Raw genomic sequence first — 23293 nt, forward strand, 5'->3', positions numbered from 1 at the left:
AAGTGCTGTTGTACTCAAGGCAGAACAAAAAAATAATATAGATTTCACAGAAACTTTTTATTAGTTCAGATTGCTTTATTTAGGTCAGGGATAATTTTTTTTTACATATTTAACCATGTTTTAAAAAGTGTTGAGTAAAATATAATGTTATATTAAAATGTTCCAATATGTGCAAACTGTCATTATAATTACTAAAATGACCAAGAAATCAATTATATTAAAACAGCAGACTACAAGTGAATATATCTGTATATGGCATTGTAATCTTTTCCATTTTTAATGTTGAACTCTTTCAGCCTTATACTCTGATGTGTTAAACCCACCCTAACCTTGTTTCAATTCTCTTCTAAACATGTCCTTATTTTTGACTCAACAATGAAAAGCTTAGAAAGCTTTTTTTTTTAAAGTCTGAATAGAATACAGATAAATTTGGTGAAAAACTGCTTTGCCCAGTTCAGCTTTTGTTTATAAGCCAGTGATTTTTCTGTGGTTGTTTGCTAGCTGTGAAGTATTGATTTATACCACAATCTAGCAAAATAAAGTTGTATGAACACAGTAAATACATAAAAAGAGTTTAAAATATTTTATTTGTTGACTTAGTTCAGTCTTTACTTTTGGAATGCAAATCATGGTCTAGCAGACGGGAAATGATGAAGCAGTGTTCTTACAAAGAGCACACTATAAAAAGGAAGTGATCAAATACACACAAAGAAATAAAAGCAAAGTCTGTCAGTAGAACTCAGGGCAGAATATTAGGGGCATTCATTTAAAGTTGATACGTTCTCTTTCTCTGGCTAAGATGGATGCTAGCCAATCAGTAGTTCTTTTGCGTGCTTCCTCCCATTCATAACGAGGAGTGTATAGCAGGTCTCTCTGGGCCTTTAGATAGGAAAAGCTAAAAGGCGTGTTCAGCATAACCAGAAGCTGGCGATTGAGTGGGGGAGTAAATTTCAGGAAAGGACAAAGTATTGCTTGGAGAATTTCCATGAGGAAAGAGATGAGGTATAGAACAGGGAAAGGAAGTATGGGTCTCTCCTGAATGCTGAAGCCTAGAGGTGATAAAACAGCATGGTTGAAGTCGGAATAGCTGATAGGTGGTGTGTTGTCAGAGATGAAATAAAAGTGTCCACCAACCACATCTCTCTTTTTTGCATCTTTTAGGGCTCGAGCAGCCTGCAGATGTGCAACAGCAACGTTTCCCACATAAACAGGGTTCACTTTAGCCTCACGACGGGAAGTTCGCAGTAGCACGTCACCATTCCGGATGCCATCCCGCATATGGCCTAAAGTAAAACGGCAGCCCTCTCCATAGATGTACATTGGCCTCAGAGCACAGGTCGCAAGATGAGATCCATTTTGAAGCACCTCTCCATGGGCGTTAAGGCAAAGCTGTTCAGCTTCCTTTTTGGTTTTGCTGTAGGGAAACTTTAAGCGACAACTATACACAGTGTCCTCATTCCCATTGATGACAGGCTCACCTTGAGGATTTGGGCCAGCCACCTCAATGCTGCTTGTATATACGAATGAATCCACATTCTCCTGGATGCATGTCTCTAGGAGCAGCTGTGTACCTGTATAGGTACATAAGAGAAATCCAATATTTTATGGCATTGTGACACTCCAAGCAATGTTGATATGCATCTCTCTGAGAAATTTCATTTGTTAAAAATCTTCATGATAATCCTATGCCAGATGATAAGTTTGAAATTTGGAAGGAGTATGGGGGAAAAAATTCCAGTTAATATTTAATTTAAACCTATTTTACAAAATAGACTGACACAGAATAAAACTTTAATATGTTATTCTGTACTTACAGTAAAAGTACTGTAAAGCTTAAAAGTTACAATAATGTGTGAACACATTAAGGCCTACATCTGGACACACAAATTGGCAAATGATAATGACTTTTTTTCTCTCTCTTTTTTTTTCCTTTTTTCAGCACCTGCTTGTTGATTTTAAGCTGAAGTGTGTAGTAAAATGTCACATCAATGTCTACTGGCCCTTTCTGCCCTCGAGAGGATTTTCCATGCTCGTGTTTTGAAACTGGAGGGATTTTGACTGTTTCAAGTAGTATTGAAGGTTTTTTAGTCACTCAGTTTTCTTTTCTGCTAAGGGAAAACATTTTTTAGTGGTTATCAGTAGCATTCAGATAAAGAAGACAGATTGAGTTGCAGGTTTATTAATCTGTTATTAATCCATAAATTATTAATTTACTGCTATGTACAGGGGTGCCACGGTGGTGCAGCAGGTAGGTGTCGCAGTCACACAGCTCCAGGGACCTGGAAGTTGTGGGATCGATTCCCACTCCGGGTGACTGTCTGTGAGGAGTTGGTGTGTCCCCGTGGGTTTCCTCCGGGTGCTCCGGTTTCCTCCCACAGTCCAAAAACACACGTTGGTAGGTGGATTGGCGACTCAAAAGTGTCCGTAGATGTGAGTGTGTGGGTGAATGTGTGTGTGTGTCTGTGTTGCTCTGTGATTGGCCCTTGCGCCCAATGATTCCAGGTAGGCTCTGGACCCACCGTGACCCTGAACTGGATAAGCGTTTACAGATAATGAATGAATTAATGAATGCTATGTACAGGCATGGGTAATTCAAGAGATCATTCACCGAACATAATTCAATAGCTCTATCAACAATAAAAAGCTGACCAAAGCATGTTACTGTTGAAGACAATGACATCTTACCTTTGACGTTGACTCCATGCAGTTCACTGTAATCAATAGCTCCAATAACATCTATGATTGAGGCTATATGGAAAACAACTGTTGCTCCTCGGCATGCTCTCCTCAGCAGGTCACTGTCTCTAATATCACCCTCAAACATACTCAGCTTTGTCTCACCCCGGCAATCTAATACCAAAAATCATAAAACGTATTTTTTTAGACACTATACAGAACTCTATAAGGGACAAATCAAAATAAGTAATATTTCCACAAAATTTGTGCACATTTTCTATTTCTTTGCTGAATACAGTGTATGTGAAAACCAAAAAAAGCCTAAAGTATAACTTCCAAATTTCTGCATAGTCCCATTTTATTACTTCTACATTCAAAATCTTTTTAGGGTCTAGAGGGAATGGAAGTGATGACTGATTGTCCAATGTTGATAAAGGCAAAGATTCTGCATTTTTTTTACAGTGTAATTCAGAGATACAAGTCAGAGTGTTGGGGTTTGTGTTTACCTTCCAGAGACTGTATAAGGTCAGGGCGAATATATCTGTCCAGCAGCCGGATCTCTGCCAGCTTCTCTTCATCCAGCAGCAGTCTGATCATCTTCTCTCCAAGAAATCCACAGGCTCCTGTTACCAAACACACATCTCCAGTGAGTGACATAGCCACAGTTTGTCTACAGATAGACAAGCAGAAGAGCAGAGAGGACTGGTAGAGAGACCAGAAGGGACGCATGTTTTAAAGCTGCCTCCCAAGGACAAACTCAACATAGCCTTGAGAAACCAACACACAGGGGGGAAAAAATGCATGAGGCCTGAAAGATCAAGGCTGGAGTCACAGCACTACATTTGTCTGAAGAGGAATTGTATGCTGTGGCCTTTTTTGTTTGGTGAACAAACTAAAAATCCATCCATCCATCCATCCATTATCTGTAACCGCTTATCCAATTTTAGGGTCGCGGGGGGTCCAGAGCCTACCTGGAATCATCGGGCGCAAGGCGGGAATACACCCTGGAGGGGACGCCAGTCCTTCACAGGGCAACACAGACACACACACATTCACTCACACACTCACACCTACGGACACTTTTGAGTCGCCAATCCACCTGCAACGTGTGTTTTTGGACTGTGGGAGGAAACCGGAGTACCCGGAGGAAACCCACGCAGACACGGGGAGAACACACCAACTCCTCACAGACAGTCACCCGGAGCGGGAATCGAACCCACAACCTCCAGGTCCCTGGAGCTGTGTGACTGCGACACTACCTGCTGCGCCACCGTGCCGCTTAAACTAAAAATCTACTGTGTAAAAACATCAACAAACAAATCAATCACAGTAATATTACTACACTTTATTTATATAGGATTTATGATACATAAAATGCAGAACTGAGAGTTAAGACTTAAATCTGGATCAATGTAAAAGAAAACACCAACATATTACAACAGTTACAAACAGAAAATGAAGCAAAAATACAATGCCATTTGAGTATCCACAGCAAATAAAATATAGAAACATTTAAGATTATTTTTAGTTTAGTTTTAAGATTATTATTATTAGTTAATTTTTTAAGATGTAAAATACTCAGAATACAATCAACTAAACTGAATCTAACTAATAAAGAAAAAAACATGCCATTAATACATTTTTTATACTACTCAAATATATACAGTACTGTGCAAAAAAAACAACCCACTTTAAATTTTTTTTAAATCTAAAAATTCCAGTGGACGTTTGATAAGATATCCCACATACACAAAGAACAGTAAACAAATTCCTGAATCTGTTTCACATCTTATATCACATTTTTAGGATTTTTTGTTTTTTCTCGAAAGTATGTAATGGCTTAATGCATACTAATTTAGCCAATATCCAGTGAAAGTTCAGTGGAGAAAGAAGACATAAAAGGGTACAATATAGCTTACTGTATCTCAACCTTATGTATTTCAAATTCTATTATTAAAGAACATTTTAAATGAGAACACAGGCATTAATTCAATATAATCTAAAAGTTAATATAGTTGAAAACAAATAACAATATGCAGAAGTAATATTTGTTGCCCATTTTGTTCCCTGAGTTCAGTCTGAATATTAATTTGTTTCCTATAACCTTTATCAGTAGTAGACACAAACATAAATGAAAAAAAGATTCTCCAACAGTAAATCAAACCCATTTCATGAGCCACATTAGGAAGGCTGTCTTTCACATATGCTTTTCAACAGAGGCACCTGGTCTGATCCAATTAAAAAATAAATTCAAAGACATTCAAAGAAAGCTTCAATATATTCACAGATAATGTTTATCATCAGTGCCCTCTTTCTGTGTCAAGCATAGACACTAAACAAATCTGTTCTCATTATTTCAGTTTTTAGCTGTTGGAAGTGGACATTCTTGCATCTGAGCTTCATCTACAGAAGCTTCTGGACGGTGGACAGTCATGGTGCAGGCTCGTATGCCTCCTAAAGGTTCCAGCACATTAAACACCCGCTCCCACTCATCCTTTTCAGGGTCATAGCATTGCACAATATCCACCATACACCGGCTGTTCCAGGAATAACCACCAACCACATAGATTTTCCCTTTAAACACGGCCACTCCAACGTCACTCTGACCCCTGGGCATCGGTGCCACCAATGTCCACTGGTCAGTGGCAGGGCTGTAGAACTCACAACTGAGAACATCATCATAGTCATTAGTTCCACGGAAGTGGTTTCCACCCATAACATAGAGACGGTCACCCACAGTGCACATGCAGTGCAGACCACGGAGCTCCATCATGTCTGCTCTACGACTCCATGAGTCTGTGTCTGGGTTATAGCACGACAGCTCTTTCTGGAAAGCATCTCTTGTTATTCCACCTGGAAAACAAAGGAGAAAATTAATGCAATCATCATCAATTTGTAAAAAAAATAAACAACCAAACAAAAAATAACCTAATATATTTCTTTTATAGCAGTTCTAAGGCTAAATTAGAACTATAAAAAATCCAGGAAACTCTGTCAAGTACTGTAGCTAGTTTGTATTCTAGTCCATATAAACCTTGAATCTACTTTTTTCAATTGTTTGCATTAGTCTTGCTTTTCATTTGTTTTGAAGCTGTTCAGATGTTACAGTTTTAACTTTGCTTGCAGGTAGCAGTCTTGCTCAGCTTACCCTGATGTGATAGAATATAAATTGGTAGTAACTGTGAGCAGGAAGGATGTGGTAAGATAAGGGAACTGAAGGCCATGACCCAATTGCCAAAACAATAAGTGCCCCCACCCACTCAAGGGTTTGCGCTAGGCAGCTTTCAGAACAAAGAACAGAAAATAAAAAAGAACCAGTAAAACATATTCAAATAAAATTAAATGAAAAGGCCCTCTGCCTTTAGCTTCTGTCACAGGCTTAATTTGGTGCATCTACATTTCAGTGACCACTACTAATCAAACACTCCTAATCAAGGCTGACTATCTATTAGTAATGAAAATTGCTCAAAGAAATGCAAGGCCAGTTTGCAGCAGGCGTGTTACTTCTCTTAGTACTCATTGCAGAAACAGGAGTTTCACTTTTGGGGTTGCTAAGAGACATACAGGAAAGCAGTCATTACTGTAGCTTAAATGATAACTGTGTTGTCTGTTACATTTTAAGGCTTATTATTTTGCCACTAACATGCAACTAAGCTAATTATTAAGTTTTAAGTATTAAATATTAAGTGAGTAATACAAGCATAATCCTATTGTTGGTTCCTGGCCCTTTAAGCTTTTTTTGACCTAGTTTAAAGAGCTATGGAGAAGTGAAACATGTCAACACTACAAGCTTTATGAATCTGACTTATTCAGCTTATGAAGTTAGCTATACTATTAAATATTTCTAAATGTCTCATACTACTGTTTTTTTTATCTGAAAGTTACAGGACTTTTTGGTTTCTGTACAATGCTGCATATTCGTATTTAGAATAATATGTATTAGATTTAGAAATCTGAAAGCAGAGAGACTTACCTGACACATACATTAAACCTCCATGCACTGTACCAGCATGGCCATAATGTGGTTCACTCATTGGAGAAACAAAGGTCCACTCATTTTTGCTCAGGTTGTAGCACTCCACTGTGTCTGTTGATAAGACAGTACATACTTGACACAGTTCTATTATATGGTCTTGGATAAGTTTTTGTGCTAGTCAACTTTAAGTGACAATTAAGTATTAGCTTTAAAAAGGCAAATTTTAAAAAGTTTCATATCCAACATTATTCCACAAGATGTTGCACTAGACTAGAACTTCAGCATTTCACAAAAGCAGACTAAAATAAATGCTTCCTAAAGGACATTTTAGCTGAAGATACTGGACAGTCTTGTTTCTGGGGGACACAAATATCACAGTCTCGTGACAGGGAGGAGCTAACATGTGCTGCCAGCAAAGCTATGAAAACAATGAGCAGAGAACAGCACCCACAGAGGGTTTATGACTTGATTCTCTGCTCAGGACACATTTACAGCCCTGTAGCTTTATATAGAAATTAGTTGTTTTCTGCTCTATTAATGTTTAAAATGTCTGCTCTATTACTGTTTAAAAACAATAAGTCCATTTGAAAATACCTACTACAATAAAGGACATACTGAATATGTGCTGTGTAACTATATATGTAATTAACATTAGGTTAAGCATTCAAGAGTGATATTTAGGGAAGAATCTCTAGTTAAAAATATTGATTTATACCAATCTCTCCTGTGGCGTTCCTGCCTCCAACAGCATAGAGCTTTCCCTTTAAAGCACTCAGATGAAAGAATGTCCTTTTCTCATTAAGGGAGGCCACCTGCAGCCAGCGATTGAAACGAGGGTCATATCTATAAGCGCTGTCCACTGCTGTCTTCCCTTTTGTGTCATATGTGCTTTGTCCCCCAACAATGTAGAGGAACCCTCCTAGTAGAGCAACTCCATGCTGGTAGCGAGGGACATCCATGGGCTGAAGAGCCCTCCATGTGCCTCCTCCTTCCTCATCGTACAACCTCAATTCCTTGCTGACCACCAGTTGCTGCCTCATCACTCCACCCAGAGCCAGCAGGTGAGTGGTGTCTGACCTAATGTGTGTCCGCTCAGTCTGCAGTAAAGGCTGAAGGAATGGCAGCATCTGGTAATTGCTGGCCTCCAACAGAAGGTTCACACAGGCTGTGTTGGATCGCATGAATGGCTCCTCTCCCTTCTTATCCTCATCAGTGGCGTCATCTGTTTGATCCTCCTGTGATATTTGTAGGAGTTCAGGAGGGGTCATCAGAGGAAAACGAATGTGGCGCATGAGGGAATAAGCAGCAGGCCGACGTTCAGATGGTTTGTGTGCTAGCCAGGCTCGGGCAGCACGATACAGTTCCATCTCTGAGAAGCCTTTCAGTGAATCACTGGCCAGGGTATGGATTATGGTAGCCTCAGACAACTGCAGGAAGCGTCCACTCTGTACCAGAGCAGTGAAGTTCTGGCACACAAAGCTGTAAATGTGAGTCTGAACATCCTCTAAGAGAAGATCGCTTGCTATGCGCTCAACTTCTGCACAATTTTCAATGGTGACCTGCAATATGGCAACATTTCAATGGTGAAATGCAAGACCTCTTAGAACCCATATACACAGCCACAATTAAGTACAATACTGGATTTGGAATTTGCAATCAATTTTGTCATTAATATTAAACTTAATTTGCCCAAAAATTATTGTAATCTTGTATTATTCCTAGGTCCTAGATTCCCAATATGTAGGAATGTGCACCCACCCCAGCCCAGGGGGGGAAAAAAAAACACAAAGATGTAAAGCACAAATTTTTAAAAATCTAAGTGAATAGATATTATAAAAAAATAAGTAAAGCACATTAAGAAATGTTATATTATATAATATAAATCTCTTGAGAACCTCACATACAGTGAGCATCTCACATACCTCACTGTTTAATAGCTGATTGCAGAAGTTGAGGACTGGAAGCACCTGGAGAAAACTGGCTGCCTCTAGAGTGTCCTGCAGGGTGCTTAAGCTCAGAGTTAGTTGAGATGAATAAATGAACTCAATAATGTTCTTCAAGCCTGTGGTGCTAACACCATGCAGTTTAATTTCCTTTAGCTCCTGTTCTTTCATTCCACCTGCAGAGAGGTTGTGTTATAAGGATATTTAATACTTGCCTCAGTTTGTCATAAGCAACAAATAAAATAAATATATGCAAGTATTCAAATGCAATATGAACTTGCAAAATTAATCTGAATTAGGCCTAAGTGTATTAGTTCATAACTTTACATAGATGTTTTAGACTCACCTGTAAACATGGCCTTGAAATAATCGCTTGCTGAAGCCATGATCACTCTGTGAACTGGAAATGTTTCATTGCTGTCTCCAGGAACCAGAGTGACATCGCACAATGTCTTATCACAGCGAAAATGATCTAGTCCCTGAAAAACAAAGCTAATGCCATTTAATGACAGAGCACATCATGGAATTCTGATATAGAAGCCTTAAAACATTGCAATCCATCGACACCAACTTTTACGTACATCATTTGGGCACTGGGCATCATTAAACATACCATGGACCACTGGCTGTTTCATGTCTTTCAACTACAATTCACCTACTCCCAAGGCACCTGGGTGAGGATGATTAAATCTGACCTTTACTCAAGTTACCTACCACAAACAAACCCTCATAATTCAGTCAACTTGAGGCTTTTTCAGCTACTTTAGTTGTTTCTATAATGGCTCTTGTTTTGGGCTGCCCTTCAATGTCCAGGAAGCTCTAGGTTTTGCAAAATGACTAGCCACCATGTTACATGCAGACAGCTTCTGTGGACACACATGTAGCATGTCACCCTCTCTTGAATCCTCAATTCCCTTCTCCCATTGAGCAGTAGCACTTATTTATTGTTGCTGAGAAGTAAATATCTGGGCGCCGGATAGTGTCTGCGATGTTCTCAGGGAAAAGTAGCTGCCTTCCAATATCTACCTTCAGCTGTCAATCATTTGACATATTGAGTATTCCCCTTACTACTCTGTTGCTGGTTTCAAATCTGCTGAGACATTTTCTGGGTGGCTGTAATTTCTTGGACTGCTGAAGTTTTTTGCTATCATCTTCAGCTTGTGGCAGTTGTGTCATTGATAGCAGCCTTGTCCATATGCTTTAGCACAACAGCTCAGGACTAAGCAGCATTTTACTCTTGCTCCAACAGAAGAGGGTGGAGGGTTGGCAAACACACTGTATACAAACTGAATGTTGAAATGTATCCAGAGGATGTTGAAATGTATCCCTGTGCCTTCAATCTTCTGCTCAGTCTGACCACAATTTCAGCCTGTGTTATCTTTGGGTCACTAAACACTGTGTCCTGAAGCACATCTCTTGTATGGGTAACCATGAACTCTTCAAGTCAGGCCGCTAATGAGAAGTTTCAGCTTGTCCTAGCTTTCATACGTAATGATGCTAGTCAGGCTTTGTGACAGACCTTACCTGTAGAGGTGATGGTATTTCCAGATGCAAACACTTTTTTTACCTTCTGAATTGCAAGGGCTAGCATTTCTTCATAGTCATAACTATATAACTCGTTGCTAATTTCAAAGTGATCAATAAAACACTAAAATATACACAGAAATGATAACAGTTACAGTATAATGCAACACATTACACTGTATACCAAATGACTGAAATTTATAATAAGCTGTTATTATAAGCTTTAACCTGTTATTACATTAACTTTTTCATGTTTTTAGGAATAAAACTATGCTCTTTACCTGTAGAATGGCGTTTCCATGCTCTGGGCTGCTGAACACCTGCTTGTGAGGTTTCGGAGGAATACAGGGTTTAGGAACAACCTCAAAGGGCTTCGGAGAGACTACTGGGACTATTGGTTTGGGTGTTGGTTCTAGGGATTTTGCACTAGTTTCAACAGGTTTTGGAGCAACTTCAGGTGGTCTTGCTGAGGCAGCTGGTGGGGCAGTGTTTGGGGGTTTATCTGCTTGAGGTGGGGGTCTGGGTGGCTCCCTCTGACTTCTGCTCCCTATGCGGGACAGTCTTCGATGCAGCTTCCCCTCCTCTCCATTGTTTCTGAAAGACAGAAATCCATCTATTACAAACCTTCTCAAACCTACCTTTAAAAACATGCTCACTGCACATTTTTTGTTTGTTAAAACTAATAAATCACATTGTTATCAAATTATCAGAGCATCCATGTGCTGGGAAATATATATTAGAGCAAGATGAACACCAGCTTTTCACAATTTTAAATACATAAGCAACATATTACAGTTTTTTCAGGTGTTTTGGTCTTTTTGAGAAGCAATAGTTTTAAGTTTTCACTATGGCCATATACTTACAATGCAGGAAAATAAAACAAAAACAATCCACTAATATTAATAATATTCATACAAATTGAATATTTTTCTTTCTCAAGAAACAGCACATTTCTTTCAAGAAATTGTATCACAGTGGGATCTCACACAATTGTAGCTCACAAAGAACAGCCCATTTATGCCTCAAGTCTTTAAAAGTTGTTCTGTCAAAACAACACGTCTGTCTTGTTAAAAAAAATGAAAATAAACCAATCTTACCCCATGGTTGTGGAGTCTGCTGAGTTGTAAATCCCTGCACCAGGTATTCCAGACAGTGAAACAATGCTTAAATGTTGTCCCCCTATTATGATTCTACAGTCATCAAGCAGAAAATACTTTCACACAGCAGAGTTTCTGAAAAAGGAAATGAAATGAGGTTAAAATGAGCACTTTACGCAACGAAGCCACAGTAACAGGTGTTCCTTATGACAAGCATGCTCACAGGATACAGGCCTTTCCCCAACTAAACATGGCAGAGGTGTGTAGATTTAGAAAATGTACCATTCACAGACTATCGCACATTATCTTCTATAATACTACATGAATATATCACCCAAAGTCAATGTTTCACTTCCTATAACTACATGAGTTACTTCTTCCGCAAATACTTACTAACTATTCAGCATGTCACAGAACAACTTACCTCGTGAAATATGTATTTATGTATAAGAAAGAAGGGTTTCCTTAAAAAAATGAAAGGGGGGTATGCTTACCACACACTGATGCGTTCTGTGGAGTTTCAAAGTCTTCCTATCATCACAGCACTGAGCACTGCACTGCAAACCGCTTCTTTAAATTGAGGCATATGAGCTGTTTACCACAAGCCTCTTTACTTCCTGTGTCACTTCTCTTTCTTAGTCTGTCTCTCTCACTCTCCCTCTGACACACAAACACACACACAGCTGTCACATAGGTATATTAAATTTTTCAATATATTTATATATGGCATAAAATTTGCCATATATATTTCTACACATACATTTCTGTGGTGAAACCTATACATATTCACAAATAAAGAAACACACAAAATACATGCTCATTTACATTATACTAACATTAAATATTAAAGATGCCACTGCACCTATGTTTTGGAAATGCACACCTTAAAATAACATTCAATTAAATATTCTACATAGTAACAGTTTCATACTTAACCTGAAATGTAACCTCTTTCTATGGGTCCCAAGTAGACAAAAATCTTCATATTTCCATATAAAATATTTTCCCCATATCTATGATAGTAGATTAAATATAGAGTACTCTTGGCACTCTCTGTGTGAAATATTGTGCATGTGTCAAGTTTCTAGCAGACAAAGATGGAGGAGAACTCTCCATTGTGAAAACAATTCGCACCTCTTCACAAAGATGGCTGTGCCAAGATAAAAATGGACCACACAACCACAGCATTCTTAGTGTGTGTGTGTATGTATGTATGTATATATAGGTGTGTGTGAGACAGAATGAATAAATAAATAAACAAAATAACTACATAGTAAAATGATTATTATAAATCTGTTGTTAACCTCAACAAAAATAGATTGCATTCAGTTTTGTAAATCATACTAATTTCCATTTTAATATATTTCATTTGTGTCACTGAAGGACATAATTGTAGAGTTCACATGATTGGCCTTCTGCAGCACAGGCAGAATTTGCAATGTGTCAACTCTAGAAAACACCAATTCTGAATCCTAGCTCTAACAATGTCAATAATCCTCTCACTTTCAATACATATTTTGTTAAAGCATCTTAATATAACTCTATAGAGTCAAAATAAATTTATATATATATATATATATATATATATATATATATATATATATATAAATTCATTCATTGACTGAAAGACTGAAACCACTTATCCACTTCAGGGTCATGGTGGGTCTGGAACCTACCTAGAATTACTGGGCACAAGGCAGGGACACACCCTGGAGGGAGCGCTAGTCCTTCGGAGGTTGACACACACTCACACCTATGGACACTGTCGAGTCACCAATCCACCTACCAATGTGTGTTTTTTGGACAGTGGGAGGAAACTGGAGCACCCAGAGGAAACCCACGCTGACACGGGGAGAACACACCAAACTCCTCACAGTCAGTCACCCGGAGCAGGACTTGGATACACTCTGGATATTATGTTCATTCCAAATGTTTTAAAAATAACAAATTATTTCCACCAGGTCGGGGAACCCCCGGTGGCCACCAGAATGGATGGTAGATGTTTTTTTTTAATCACCATGAATAAGGAGACTAGACGTCTGAGAGGTTTGTGCTAAGCTTCGATTTATGATATTGACTCTGGATATTTAGTTCATTCCATGTTTTTCAAAAATAACAAATTATTTCCACCACGTCAGGGAACAGAGAGGGGATGGTATGTATTTGGGTGTGTCTGAATGGGTCATGTGATCCTGCTGAGCTTTTTTTTTTATTCTCCATGAATGAGGAGACTAGAGGTCAGAGCTAAGCTTCAATTTAACTGCTCAGAATGACAGACCACACCAAAGTTTAAAACTTACTTCAAATACCAGTAGTGGTTGAAGCAGGCTGTAAAACAACACTTTTAACAACAATTAATGTAATTTGGTTTATATTGATGAGTATGATAACACAAAATAAATGGTATGCTATTGTTTTGTGAGATTCCCTGCTCCATCCTGATCCTTAATATAATATTGTATCTTTGCTGCTTAAAAAAATAATGCAGTTCCAGACATTGTAAGATACTGACAAGAGGCAGCTCTACAATTAATTTTTTATTATTCAGAATTAATATATATCTTATTTCATTACAGCACACTGGCATCTATAAAATACCACCCCCAACCCCCCAAACCCTAACTTTTATCTCAGACCAAAACTTAATTCCTTTGTGTCACAATACACTGCACAACCAGAGATAAAAATGATCAAATAGCTGTAAGACGCAAATTTGTGTTTTAGCCACTTTACTGTCTGTGATCTCAAATCCACTTTCACCATTCACTTTTTTTAACATGCTCCTCCACCTAAGATAATTTTCATATGAAACCCAGTCTCACCTGCTCTTTACATGACTAAACTGAGTTTATTATTTCAAGTGAATGACATCTTCCCTGTGATCCACATATTGATCTGTTCTGGATGGAATATGTTTTTTTGCAATGGAACTTTATTGGCATGTTGGGACATAAAACCCATCTTTAGGTGTAATTTAGAATGTCTTTGGTCAAAGTTTAGAGCATTGAATGAGGTTCCTGTTAATCTCAGCCACATTTCTGCAACCTGAGAGAATAAAATAAAAGAGAACAATCTATTAACTAGAAAGAAGATACACTGAAATATACAGAATTATTTTTCATGTATGTGGTACAGCTCACACTGCAAATGCTAGGCTTAACATGCATGCAACATACCCGATAAAGCCATGGATAAACGGAACTCGTCATTTAGAATCTGGAGGACTTCTCTCACTCCGTCCTCACCCTGACAGAAAGAGAAACGTGTGTCATAACCAATAAATTACACATAAAGAGTTTTAAAGGGCCCATATTCTACAATTTCCTTGCTCTCCCACAACATTTACCTTGTAAGCAAGGCCCCAGATTGCTGGTCTTCCGATAAATACACATTTAGCTCCCAGAGCCAAGGCCTTCAGCACATCACTGCCTGTGCGAATCCCACCGTCCATGTACACTTCAATCCGGCCTTGCACTGTGTCTGCTATCTCAGACAGACAGTCTATCTGTGTGCAGAAGCAAAAGACAAGGACACAGGACAGGAGGAGGGACAGAGAAAGACAGTGATTACATGAGGCTGAAAAAAGTGGTTAAAATATAGAAGTAAAAAAGCAAATCATTATTAAATGAGAAGACCGATATTGTTCCTCACCGTAGCTGGTCCCCCGTCTAGTTGTCTTCCTCCATGGTTGGACACAACGATGCCCTGGACACCATGCTCCACAGCCAGCTCTGCATCCTCTTTAGTCAAGATGCCTTTGATAATAATGGGCAGGCGGGTAAGAGACTGTAGCCAACAAACATCCTTCCAACTGATGGATGGGTCCAAGGTATTGGCAGGGATTCCATATTCTTCAGGACCTGCAGTATCCTGTAGGGGGAGACAGTCAGATATAGTATTACAGTCAAAATCCCAAAGCTGCTTCTGGTCACTTTTGCCTCTAGAGAAACATTATATTTGTATTTTAGATGCATATATTGTTAGTTTAATTGTTCTCAGTTGTCACAGTTCTTGACCTCAAATGAAAAGAAGAGAATCTAAATCTTCAATAACAGAAATATTATCACAATTGAGTGAAGCTACAGCTTTATAATTTGTTTTGTACTGTAAACAAAGTCCTGGAAGATAGGGGCAATGTAATGATTTGCCTGCTCTAGATCAAATAAACCTTTAAGAGATGTGTTTGACTAGGACAATCAACAAACTGTGCTGGACTCTGGCCTTCCTTGTCTGATGTTAGTCATTCATTTTTTTACCATCTAGAGATACTATTGAAGCTGTAACAGTATTCTGATGATGAGTTAATTTTTTGCAGTAGAAATTGTTTGTGGCGCAGGTAGTGTTGCAGTCACACAGCTCCAGGGTTCAAGTCCCGCTCCAAGTGACTGTCTGTGAGGAGTTGGTGTGTTCTCCCCGTGTCTGCGTGGGTTTCCTCCGGTGCTCCGGTTTCCTCCCACAATCCAAAAAACACACGCTGTTAGATGGATTGGCGACTCAAAAGTGTCTGTAGGTGTGAGTGTGTGAGTGAAGGTTTGAGTGTGTGTCAGCTTGTGAAGGACTGGCACCCCCTCCAGGGTGTGTTCCCACCTTGCGCCCAGTGATTCCAGGTAAGCTCCAGACCCACCGCGAATGAATGAACCAACAAATTTTTCCCAGAAGCAATCCCAATTTAAATGGCTTGAAATGTTTCAGCTATGTTTATGTAAAAGTGCTGTATAGTGATAATACTATTACCTGGAAGATCCCATCAAAGTTTTTCACCTTCAGGTGTGGAGGAAGCTTAAACTGATTGCGGATGTCATCACGTCGTTTGCCTGTGTATGGAACATCCACAGTGAGTACCAGGGCCTTGTAGCCTAATGCTTCCACCCTGTGTACAATCTGCTCGGAGAGTTTACGGTCACGGTACAAATACAGCTGGAACCAGCGGTAACCATTTGGTGCTGCAGCAGCAATCTCTTCCACTGAGCATGTGGAGTAGGTGCTGGTGATGTAACAGGTATTCACTGCCTCTGTGGCTGGAGGAATAAATGAATGAGAATAAGAGAAGACTGAGAGAAGGAAATCCTTTTACCCCAAACAGAACATGTACGTTTGGTGTCTACATATTTCTTTTTAGTTTTGCACTGTAGTTTAAGGCAAGATTAAATAATAAAAAGGAACAAAGCCTATCCCCTGGCTTATGACCCATACTTATAATTAACTACTTTAGTCTTGCTAATTTGGGATATCAGGAAACTGATCGTTTTACTACACTTTCTTGGAATATGTTACAATATCTCCCTCTAGTGGCTACAGTTACTGTCTAAAACTTATTTTTGCAAAGAACAGCTTCTGCTTTGATGCACCATGGAATCATTTTGAACGTTTAATACATGAATCAGAAGATCAATAAGCATGTACCAATGTGCATTTAAGGCTGTAACTCATATTATGCTGTAAAGTGTTGGTGATTTCCTGACAGAGTGCACTAGTTCCACACTTACCTCTGGCAGTGGCCAGTTCTCCTTCATGCCAGGCCAGACAGTGGAACGCTGTGGGTGCAATACCTACAGGGAAACTTATCTCTGTTCCCAGCACAGTAGTGCGTGTGTCGCTCACTGACACATCCCGTAAGATCCGTGGCCTAAGACGGATCCTGCAAAGTGTTTCAAAAGAGAAAAAGTATGTTTCCTGGGTGTTTTTTATTTTATTTATAATTATAAATTATTTAAATGTAACTTGTTCCTGCATATTTTATGCATTTAATTTTTAGTTTGCTAAATCATTTGAACACCGCAGCTGTCCTTCACATCGCGTGAAATTTCATGATGAATGGACCAATAGAAATGCTCCAAAATTACTTGGAATAAAAGCTTTTATATAGACTTCTATTGAAAGTTAAGAATGTTCCAAATACAATGAATTCACAAAAGACTATTCCTGCACTTTTGGTGTCTGTATATTCACTAAAGTGTCTGCTGAGTGAAGGGTACAATTTGAAACTTCAGCTGTGTTTCCAATGTGAACAAACTACATCAAACTTCTGCTTTTATACAATAATCAACACTAATAATTTGTGTGCATTCTAAATTAGTGAAGTATCTCTTGAAGGGCAATAGTAATTTACCTTTTATAGGCAAGTAGATTGTCATCTCTGGTACAGCACTCATCTGCTCCCGCTGCATAGTAGTCCCAGGTAGCTTTGGAGAGATGCTGTTTAGCATACTCCTCAAAGTCAGTCAGACATACCATAGCCATCTCTCCACAGAAGGCTTCCTCTCTACAAAGAAAACCAGCAGAAGTATTCATTATTCTAATCCTACATCTGCCAACAAACCATCATTCTTTCATCATGTAAGCAAGTCTAATTTGGCTGCTTTATGCTACTAAATTAAATCAGTGGATTATTACAAATCAAGTACATTCATTCACTCATTGGGCCTCATTCATGAAATCACTTTATTCGTAAACACCTGGATTCATCAAAATGTTTGTGGTCTAAAATGTTCATAGATATGAATTTTACACCTGCTCCTGATAACGCGTTAAGGGTGGGTAATGTCCCATGCTGAAAGTAACATCTGACATGACTTAACTTTAAATAAAAGTAAATAAAAATAATAGCTGATGTTGCACTGCTGCTGGATTTAACAGACAGCTCTGCACAGAGAAATTTGAGTCTTTGGAGAGGATACAGGTTTATGGTTTATTAGCTGAGTGATGTCTCTCTGGTCAGTTCACTACTGAGATCCATTCTTTGTGCAACATTTTAGAATGACAGTGTTTGGCTCCTTGGACATTGGACTGTTTAAAGCATTATTTTTAAGGCATCAATCATCCAAGCATCATCCTGGCGCCAGGGTTTGCATGCCAAAAATGTTACAATCGCAGGGTTTGAGTCTGGTGCATTTACTATGCACCTGTGATGTTTTATAACATGCTTCATAAAAACAAGCACATTTAAAGGAACTCTTGTAAATGAGGAACAAATATACAGACATTAATCCCTCTATGAGAGACTACAAATGGGCCAAAACTTCCATGCAGCTTCCCCCACCTTTTGCAGGATTGTGCATGGCAAACTTCAGTGAACGTATCATAGTGTGCAAATGTCTTAGGCCCCTAAAATGAGCATTATTTAAAATAATGTATCTTCTGAATACGAGTGGTGCTTGTATACAATTATATATAACTATAAATACAAAATACCATCGAGGAGATGTTCTCCTTGATAGTATTAATTCGAAAAATAAATAGCACCAATACCAACACCAATAAACCAATACATTGACGCACAGAATATCACTACTTAGTGCAATAACATTATTTGTTTTTATTTTTATTTGAGCACATAATCTCTTACTGCTCAGATAATAGCTTCTAACATCTAATTTTCTCAGGTGTTTATAAATTTTTTTTATAAAGTTTATAAAATGCACAGTACTATGTAACTCAGCTTTTAGACGGCATATTGCCTCACTATACTTTCCCATAAGTGAGCAAAAAATATACATAGAACGAAATGAAACAGTGCAGATTTGAATGCACTTCAGTTAAATTGATTTATGCTCAGAACATTTGTTTTCTTTTGCTTTTCTGTGGAGATTTCTAAGGCTTTTTACTGCAGCTCCTCAGTGTGAGCGCTTCCTTGTAAGGTGAAATTCACTGGCAGGGATTATGGTAACGGAATGTTAATATTGCAAAGAAAAGCCCAACCAATTTGCAAACATTTGGTATTCACTAACATAGACACGTTCTACTAAAATATCTGGTGTTTATGCAGCGTTTATGAATCTGGTGAAACATTTTCGGGAATGTCCATTTCTTCGTACATTACACAGTTTGCTCATGATTTTTACGAAGGATTCATGAATGAGGCCCATTGTCTGTAACCACTAATCCAGTTCAGGGCCGTGGTAGGTCCGAGGCCTACCCAGAATCACTGGACCCAAGGCAGGAACACACCCTGGAGGGGGCGCCAGTCCTTTGTAGGGTGACACACACTCACACATTCACTTACACACTCAAACCTATGGACACTTTTGAGTAACCAATCCACCTACCAACGTGTTTTTGGACCGTGGGAGGAAACCGGAGCACCCGGAGGAAACCCACACAGACACAGGGAGAACACACCAAACTCCTCTCAGACAATCACCTGGAGGACAGGACCCTGGAGCTGTCTGACAGTGACACTACCTGTTGTGCCACCGTGCTGCCCATCAATTAAATTGGCAACCATAACAATTATAAGGCACTTAAATTTCAGATTACTATCACCTGCTTTGAAAGAACTTTGCCATACCATCACATTTATGACAGAATCATAACATCACTGACCTCAGTCATATATCTTATGTGTTCAAATAAAACTGGACTTATACATTCTCAAGTCATTCAGAATATACTGAATATAAATTAATGTTTATTAAGAAGCCCATTTTCAAAAAAAGTGGACACGGCAAAATGTACATAAATACAAAACACAATGATGTGCGAATCATTTAAACTTTTATATCATCAAAAAATTTACTTTTCATTGAAAATAGGTTTTTTATATTTGCCCAATTCGAATTTGATGCCAGCAACATATTCCAAATATTTGGAACTGGATCAGTTTTACCAATGTGTTGCATTAACTCTTCATTTAAAAAACACTATACAAATGTTTGGGACCAGTCGCTGTAGTTCTGAAAGTAAAATATTTGCCCATTCTTGTTTGTTATAGGACTGGTCTCTTTTCTGAAACAAGCAAGATCATCCCTGAAAAAGACATTGCAATTTATTATGCAATTGAATGCAATTGTATTGTTTGCTTGAATTTAAGAGGTTGCATTCTATTTGTTTCACACTAGAACAGCCACACTCCCACCCTCAGAATCACTGCAGCTTCTTCCATTCTGCAATGGAACCTGGTCAAGACAAATTACATTTCCAGAAACTAAAAGGCTCATATTCACACAATGAACCAGTCTTTCACAAAGATCTATAAATATATTTGTGTTCAAAGTGTATTCAGAGTTTCTTATTATGTTTCTAGATCAAATCCTCAGCAAGTTATTGAAGTGTTTTAGCAAGATTAATCCTGCACACAACAGGTCCAACTCCAGGGTTTAAAAAAGGCTTTTGTCCCAGATAACATGAGAAAACCAAATCGAGAGCAGGGTACATTATTCCACCCCTAGAAGATCAAGTTATGTTTGGTTCCTCAAAAAGTTAATAGTTTATAAATGTATATATAAAAATAAATATATAAATTTAAAAAATAAAACTGATACAATTAAAAAAAATGCTGCATGCTCTGCCCAAGACATGAACTATGGACTAAATATTAACTTTCTCAATCAAGATTCATTGTCAAATCCTTGTCCATTCAACCTGCAGTTTAAAAAACTAATTTAAAATGTTTAATAGATTACACACTATAGTGTAAACAACAGCACTGTCTAGCATACTGACGGCTTACTCTTCTTTGTGTGGTACAGCCTTTGTGTCAGATAAAACTACGCTAGAGATTAACACTGTGAATGTGACCCCACAGTGACTCCTATTTTGTTGTGTGCGTGTGTGTGTGTGTGTGTGTTTTTTTTTTAACTTGTAATAAAAAATGTGCTGAATGTTGAGCATGTTTGTATGGTGTATGGTACTTTTGTGTGTTTCTGAATTGACGTAAAAATCTCACTAGCCTGCAGGCCTAGTGCAAAGAACATAATATATTAATCAGAAGGACAAATTGTATTCTCAGTAATCAGTAATATCATCAATTAAATAAATACAGAGAATACAGAACTGCTCTATGTTTCAGCCAATGTGTAAAGTTTACAATAACACACTCATGATCATCTCAAACGTGTTGCACTGTCTTCATACATATTGTTAACAAGGAAACAATGTCTTTGATGCAAAATAGCATCTTTGTACAAAGCAGATTCTAAATGTATGTATGTGTTACAATTTATATGAGGTACTTTGCATCTAATAACAAAAATATTTAACGTTTGCAAAAGGCTAGATTTAATGTGACACTTCAAGTTGATTGTATGAACTATATTTGTGCAAAGGTAAACTCCACACATTACAGTTTATTAAAATGATACTTAATCGTTTTTGTTTTAGATGGGTGCAAAAAAATTTCAAGGAGTGGTTTCCCAGAAAAGGATTAAGCTTAGTCCTGGACTTACTCACCTTTCAATACAAAAACACATTTCAAACTGTTATATAGATCAGAACTAGGTTTAATCCACGTCTGGGAAATCACACTGAAATATTTACTAACCTTTGTGATTTTTGTTCTAGACCTTAAAGCAATCTCATGAGCTTTCAAACTGAAGTTTAGATTTGAACAATACAGTAAATTGCATTACATCTTTATCTACTTTTGCTCAGTAGTGTTGTTAGTGTTGGAGCAGTCCACCAAAAACTTTCACCTACACTGATTGCGGTTCACCACACCGCCTCTGGACATCTGTCTATAGACAAACCAGACTAAGAGCTGACCAGTCTCAGGCCTCTCGACAGGAAACTGGAAAAGGAAATCTAAACTCTGTTAGTAACAAAATGTCAATGTGAACGATAAAGTCGGAGGATTACTTCTTACCTAGTTTCAGCTGGATAGGTCTAATTAACTTCCTTTATGTTGACTACACTCTCACGCAATTTTTGTCATGCTCTTGTTTACACTCCCTCCCTGTGTACACCGTGTGTCTGCCCATAAAATAGAAGGCTAAATTAGTTAGCGTTCTAGTGTTAACTTCAACCGACCTCTGCTCTGTGCTCTCCACTCATGTGGGCGTCAGCACTGGGGCGGGGGGAGAGGGAGAGAGAGAGAGTGTGTGTGTGTGTGTGTTACATACATTGTGGGGACTTATCCGTGGGCACCAGGCAAAATGAATCATTATATTTTAGGGTGAATACATATTTTAAAAATATGATTAAGATAAGGGTAGTGTTAAACTAAAGGTTAGGGTTAGGCCAGTAGTCAACTGGAAGTTCCAATTGGGGTCATGTCCACAGCCAGCCCCAATTGTCAGCCTACAATTATCACTACCTCACTCTGGGTATGTGTGCAAGAGCACACTTATGAATTCTGTGTGTAACTGACCATAGGGCATCTTACGGTTAACTCCGTGACGGCCTACAATTCGTTCATTCATTGCCTGTAACCGCCTGTCCAATTCAGGGTCGCGGTTGGCCCGGACCTCCCTGGACTTACTGGGCACCACTACTCATATGCAGTCACCCGGAGCGGGATTTGAACCCACAACATCCAGGTCCCTGGAGCTGTGTGACTGCGACACTACCTGCTTCGTAACAGTGCCGCCACGGCCAATAATATTGTAGCCAAATTTGCTTTATACACCATGCTTGCCTTAATTGCTAATGGTCACCCACTTTTTTCTCTTAACAAAGTGAGTGCACATGAATGTGTTCAGTGTAAGTATTTAATATTTTATACTTCTAGGTTGTGATAAATATGACTTATAATTATGATTAATTACGACAAAGTTTGTTATGTTTTTTTCCCTAACTATATTAAAACAAACAATAATCCTTAAATAACGTTATATATGCAATAAAATAGTGATTATTTCTGTAGTATTCACTATTACTATTTGTAGTAAATAGTAATTATTTTTGAGGTCACACTGTTATGGCGATGGTTTGAGACAGAAACACGCAGTTCTCGCTGAGCTGGAGCGAAGGGGTATGGCGACAAAAAAAAACAACAAAAAAACACAAGAAGACAAAACAAAAATCTGCCGGGTGGGCGGGGCTTAGCTTCCGCAGCCAATGACTGTCTAGATCCCGCCCCCCTCGTCAAAATTCAAAAGCGAGAAACTTCTGGAGGCGAAAGCGAGACTGAGGAATGCGCAGTTGAGAAAAGGTGGAATGAAACTGAAAATCGATTCTTCAAGTACATTAAACTCAAAATAGTCTGTGATATACAGAAATATTCTGTTTACCAACCTGTTTTTATAACTCTCAATATTAATGAGAGTTTTCTAAATTATAAAATTACATTTATTGGTTATGGATTCTGTTGTTTGGTTCTCAGGACTACAGAACCTATTTTGACGCCATAGAAGGCCAGACTC

The 23293-nt window shown here is 38.5% G+C and overlaps 3 protein-coding genes across 4 annotated transcripts; all 3 read right to left on the bottom strand.

Moving 5' to 3' along the window:
- Positions 1 to 91: 91 nt before the first annotated feature.
- On the bottom strand, positions 92 to 3485 carry hsd3b1 (hydroxy-delta-5-steroid dehydrogenase, 3 beta- and steroid delta-isomerase 1). The gene is made up of 3 exons (XM_066686527.1): positions 3183 to 3485; positions 2686 to 2850; positions 92 to 1571 (listed from the first exon to the last, which is right to left on the bottom strand). Exons 1-3 carry the CDS (start codon positions 3403 to 3405, stop codon positions 763 to 765), a joined length of 1197 nt encoding a protein of 398 aa, XP_066542624.1. The 5' UTR covers positions 3406 to 3485; the 3' UTR covers positions 92 to 762.
- Positions 3486 to 4154: 669 nt separating this feature from the next.
- On the bottom strand, positions 4155 to 11955 carry si:rp71-68n21.9 (kelch-like protein 9). The gene is made up of 8 exons (XM_066686509.1): positions 11711 to 11955; positions 11217 to 11351; positions 10401 to 10713; positions 8942 to 9074; positions 8575 to 8771; positions 7368 to 8211; positions 6650 to 6763; positions 4155 to 5529 (listed from the first exon to the last, which is right to left on the bottom strand). The coding sequence occupies exons 2-8, from the start codon at positions 11219 to 11221 to the stop codon at positions 5033 to 5035; spliced, it is 2103 nt and encodes a 700-aa protein (XP_066542606.1). The 5' UTR covers positions 11222 to 11351; positions 11711 to 11955; the 3' UTR covers positions 4155 to 5032.
- A 1851-nt stretch (positions 11956 to 13806) lies between these two features.
- hao2 (hydroxyacid oxidase 2 (long chain)) lies at positions 13807 to 21971 on the bottom strand. Of its 2 annotated transcripts, none has more exons than XM_066640967.1 (8): positions 21796 to 21971; positions 17326 to 17478; positions 16703 to 16854; positions 15951 to 16234; positions 14868 to 15086; positions 14563 to 14721; positions 14393 to 14462; positions 13807 to 14261 (listed from the first exon to the last, which is right to left on the bottom strand). In XM_066640967.1, exons 2-8 carry the CDS (start codon positions 17454 to 17456, stop codon positions 14206 to 14208), a joined length of 1071 nt encoding a protein of 356 aa, XP_066497064.1. In that variant the 5' UTR covers positions 17457 to 17478; positions 21796 to 21971; the 3' UTR covers positions 13807 to 14205. The 2 variants fall into 2 exon arrangements, with proteins under 2 accessions (XP_066497064.1, XP_066497065.1); XM_066640968.1 differs by lacking the exon at positions 21796 to 21971 and adding an exon at positions 21630 to 21762.
- Positions 21972 to 23293: the final 1322 nt, after the last annotated feature.

The sequence above is a fragment of the Hoplias malabaricus genome, chromosome 12, assembly GCF_029633855.1.
Source record: "Hoplias malabaricus isolate fHopMal1 chromosome 12, fHopMal1.hap1, whole genome shotgun sequence".
Lineage (NCBI taxonomy): Eukaryota > Metazoa > Chordata > Actinopteri > Characiformes > Erythrinidae > Hoplias > Hoplias malabaricus.

Excerpts from the sequence above, each read along its gene's own strand:
- hao2 (XM_066640967.1), bottom strand. The coding sequence starts at position 17,456 with ATGGCTATGGTATGTCTGACTGACTTTGAGGAGTATGCTAAACAGCAT. Across the intron at positions 16,235-16,702 it reads AGAACTGGCCACTGCCAGAG|CCACAGAGGCAGTGAATACC; the intron begins GTAAGTGTGGAA and ends TTATTCCTCCAG. Across the intron at positions 14,463-14,562 it reads TCTGGGGCCTTGCTTACAAG|GGTGAGGACGGAGTGAGAGA; the intron begins GTAAATGTTGTG and ends TCTTTCTGTCAG.
- si:rp71-68n21.9 (XM_066686509.1), bottom strand. Across the intron at positions 8,212-8,574 it reads ATCAGCTATTAAACAGTGAG|GTCACCATTGAAAATTGTGC; the intron begins GTATGTGAGATG and ends GCCATATTGCAG. Across the intron at positions 6,764-7,367 it reads GAACGCCACAGGAGAGATTG|ACACAGTGGAGTGCTACAAC; the intron begins GTATAAATCAAT and ends TCTTATCAACAG.
- hsd3b1 (XM_066686527.1), bottom strand. The coding sequence starts at position 3,405 with ATGCGTCCCTTCTGGTCTCTCTACCAGTCCTCTCTGCTCTTCTGCTTG. Across the intron at positions 2,851-3,182 it reads CCTTATACAGTCTCTGGAAG|ATTGCCGGGGTGAGACAAAG; the intron begins GTAAACACAAAC and ends TTTTGGTATTAG. Across the intron at positions 1,572-2,685 it reads GCATGGAGTCAACGTCAAAG|GTACACAGCTGCTCCTAGAG; the intron begins GTAAGATGTCAT and ends GTACCTATACAG.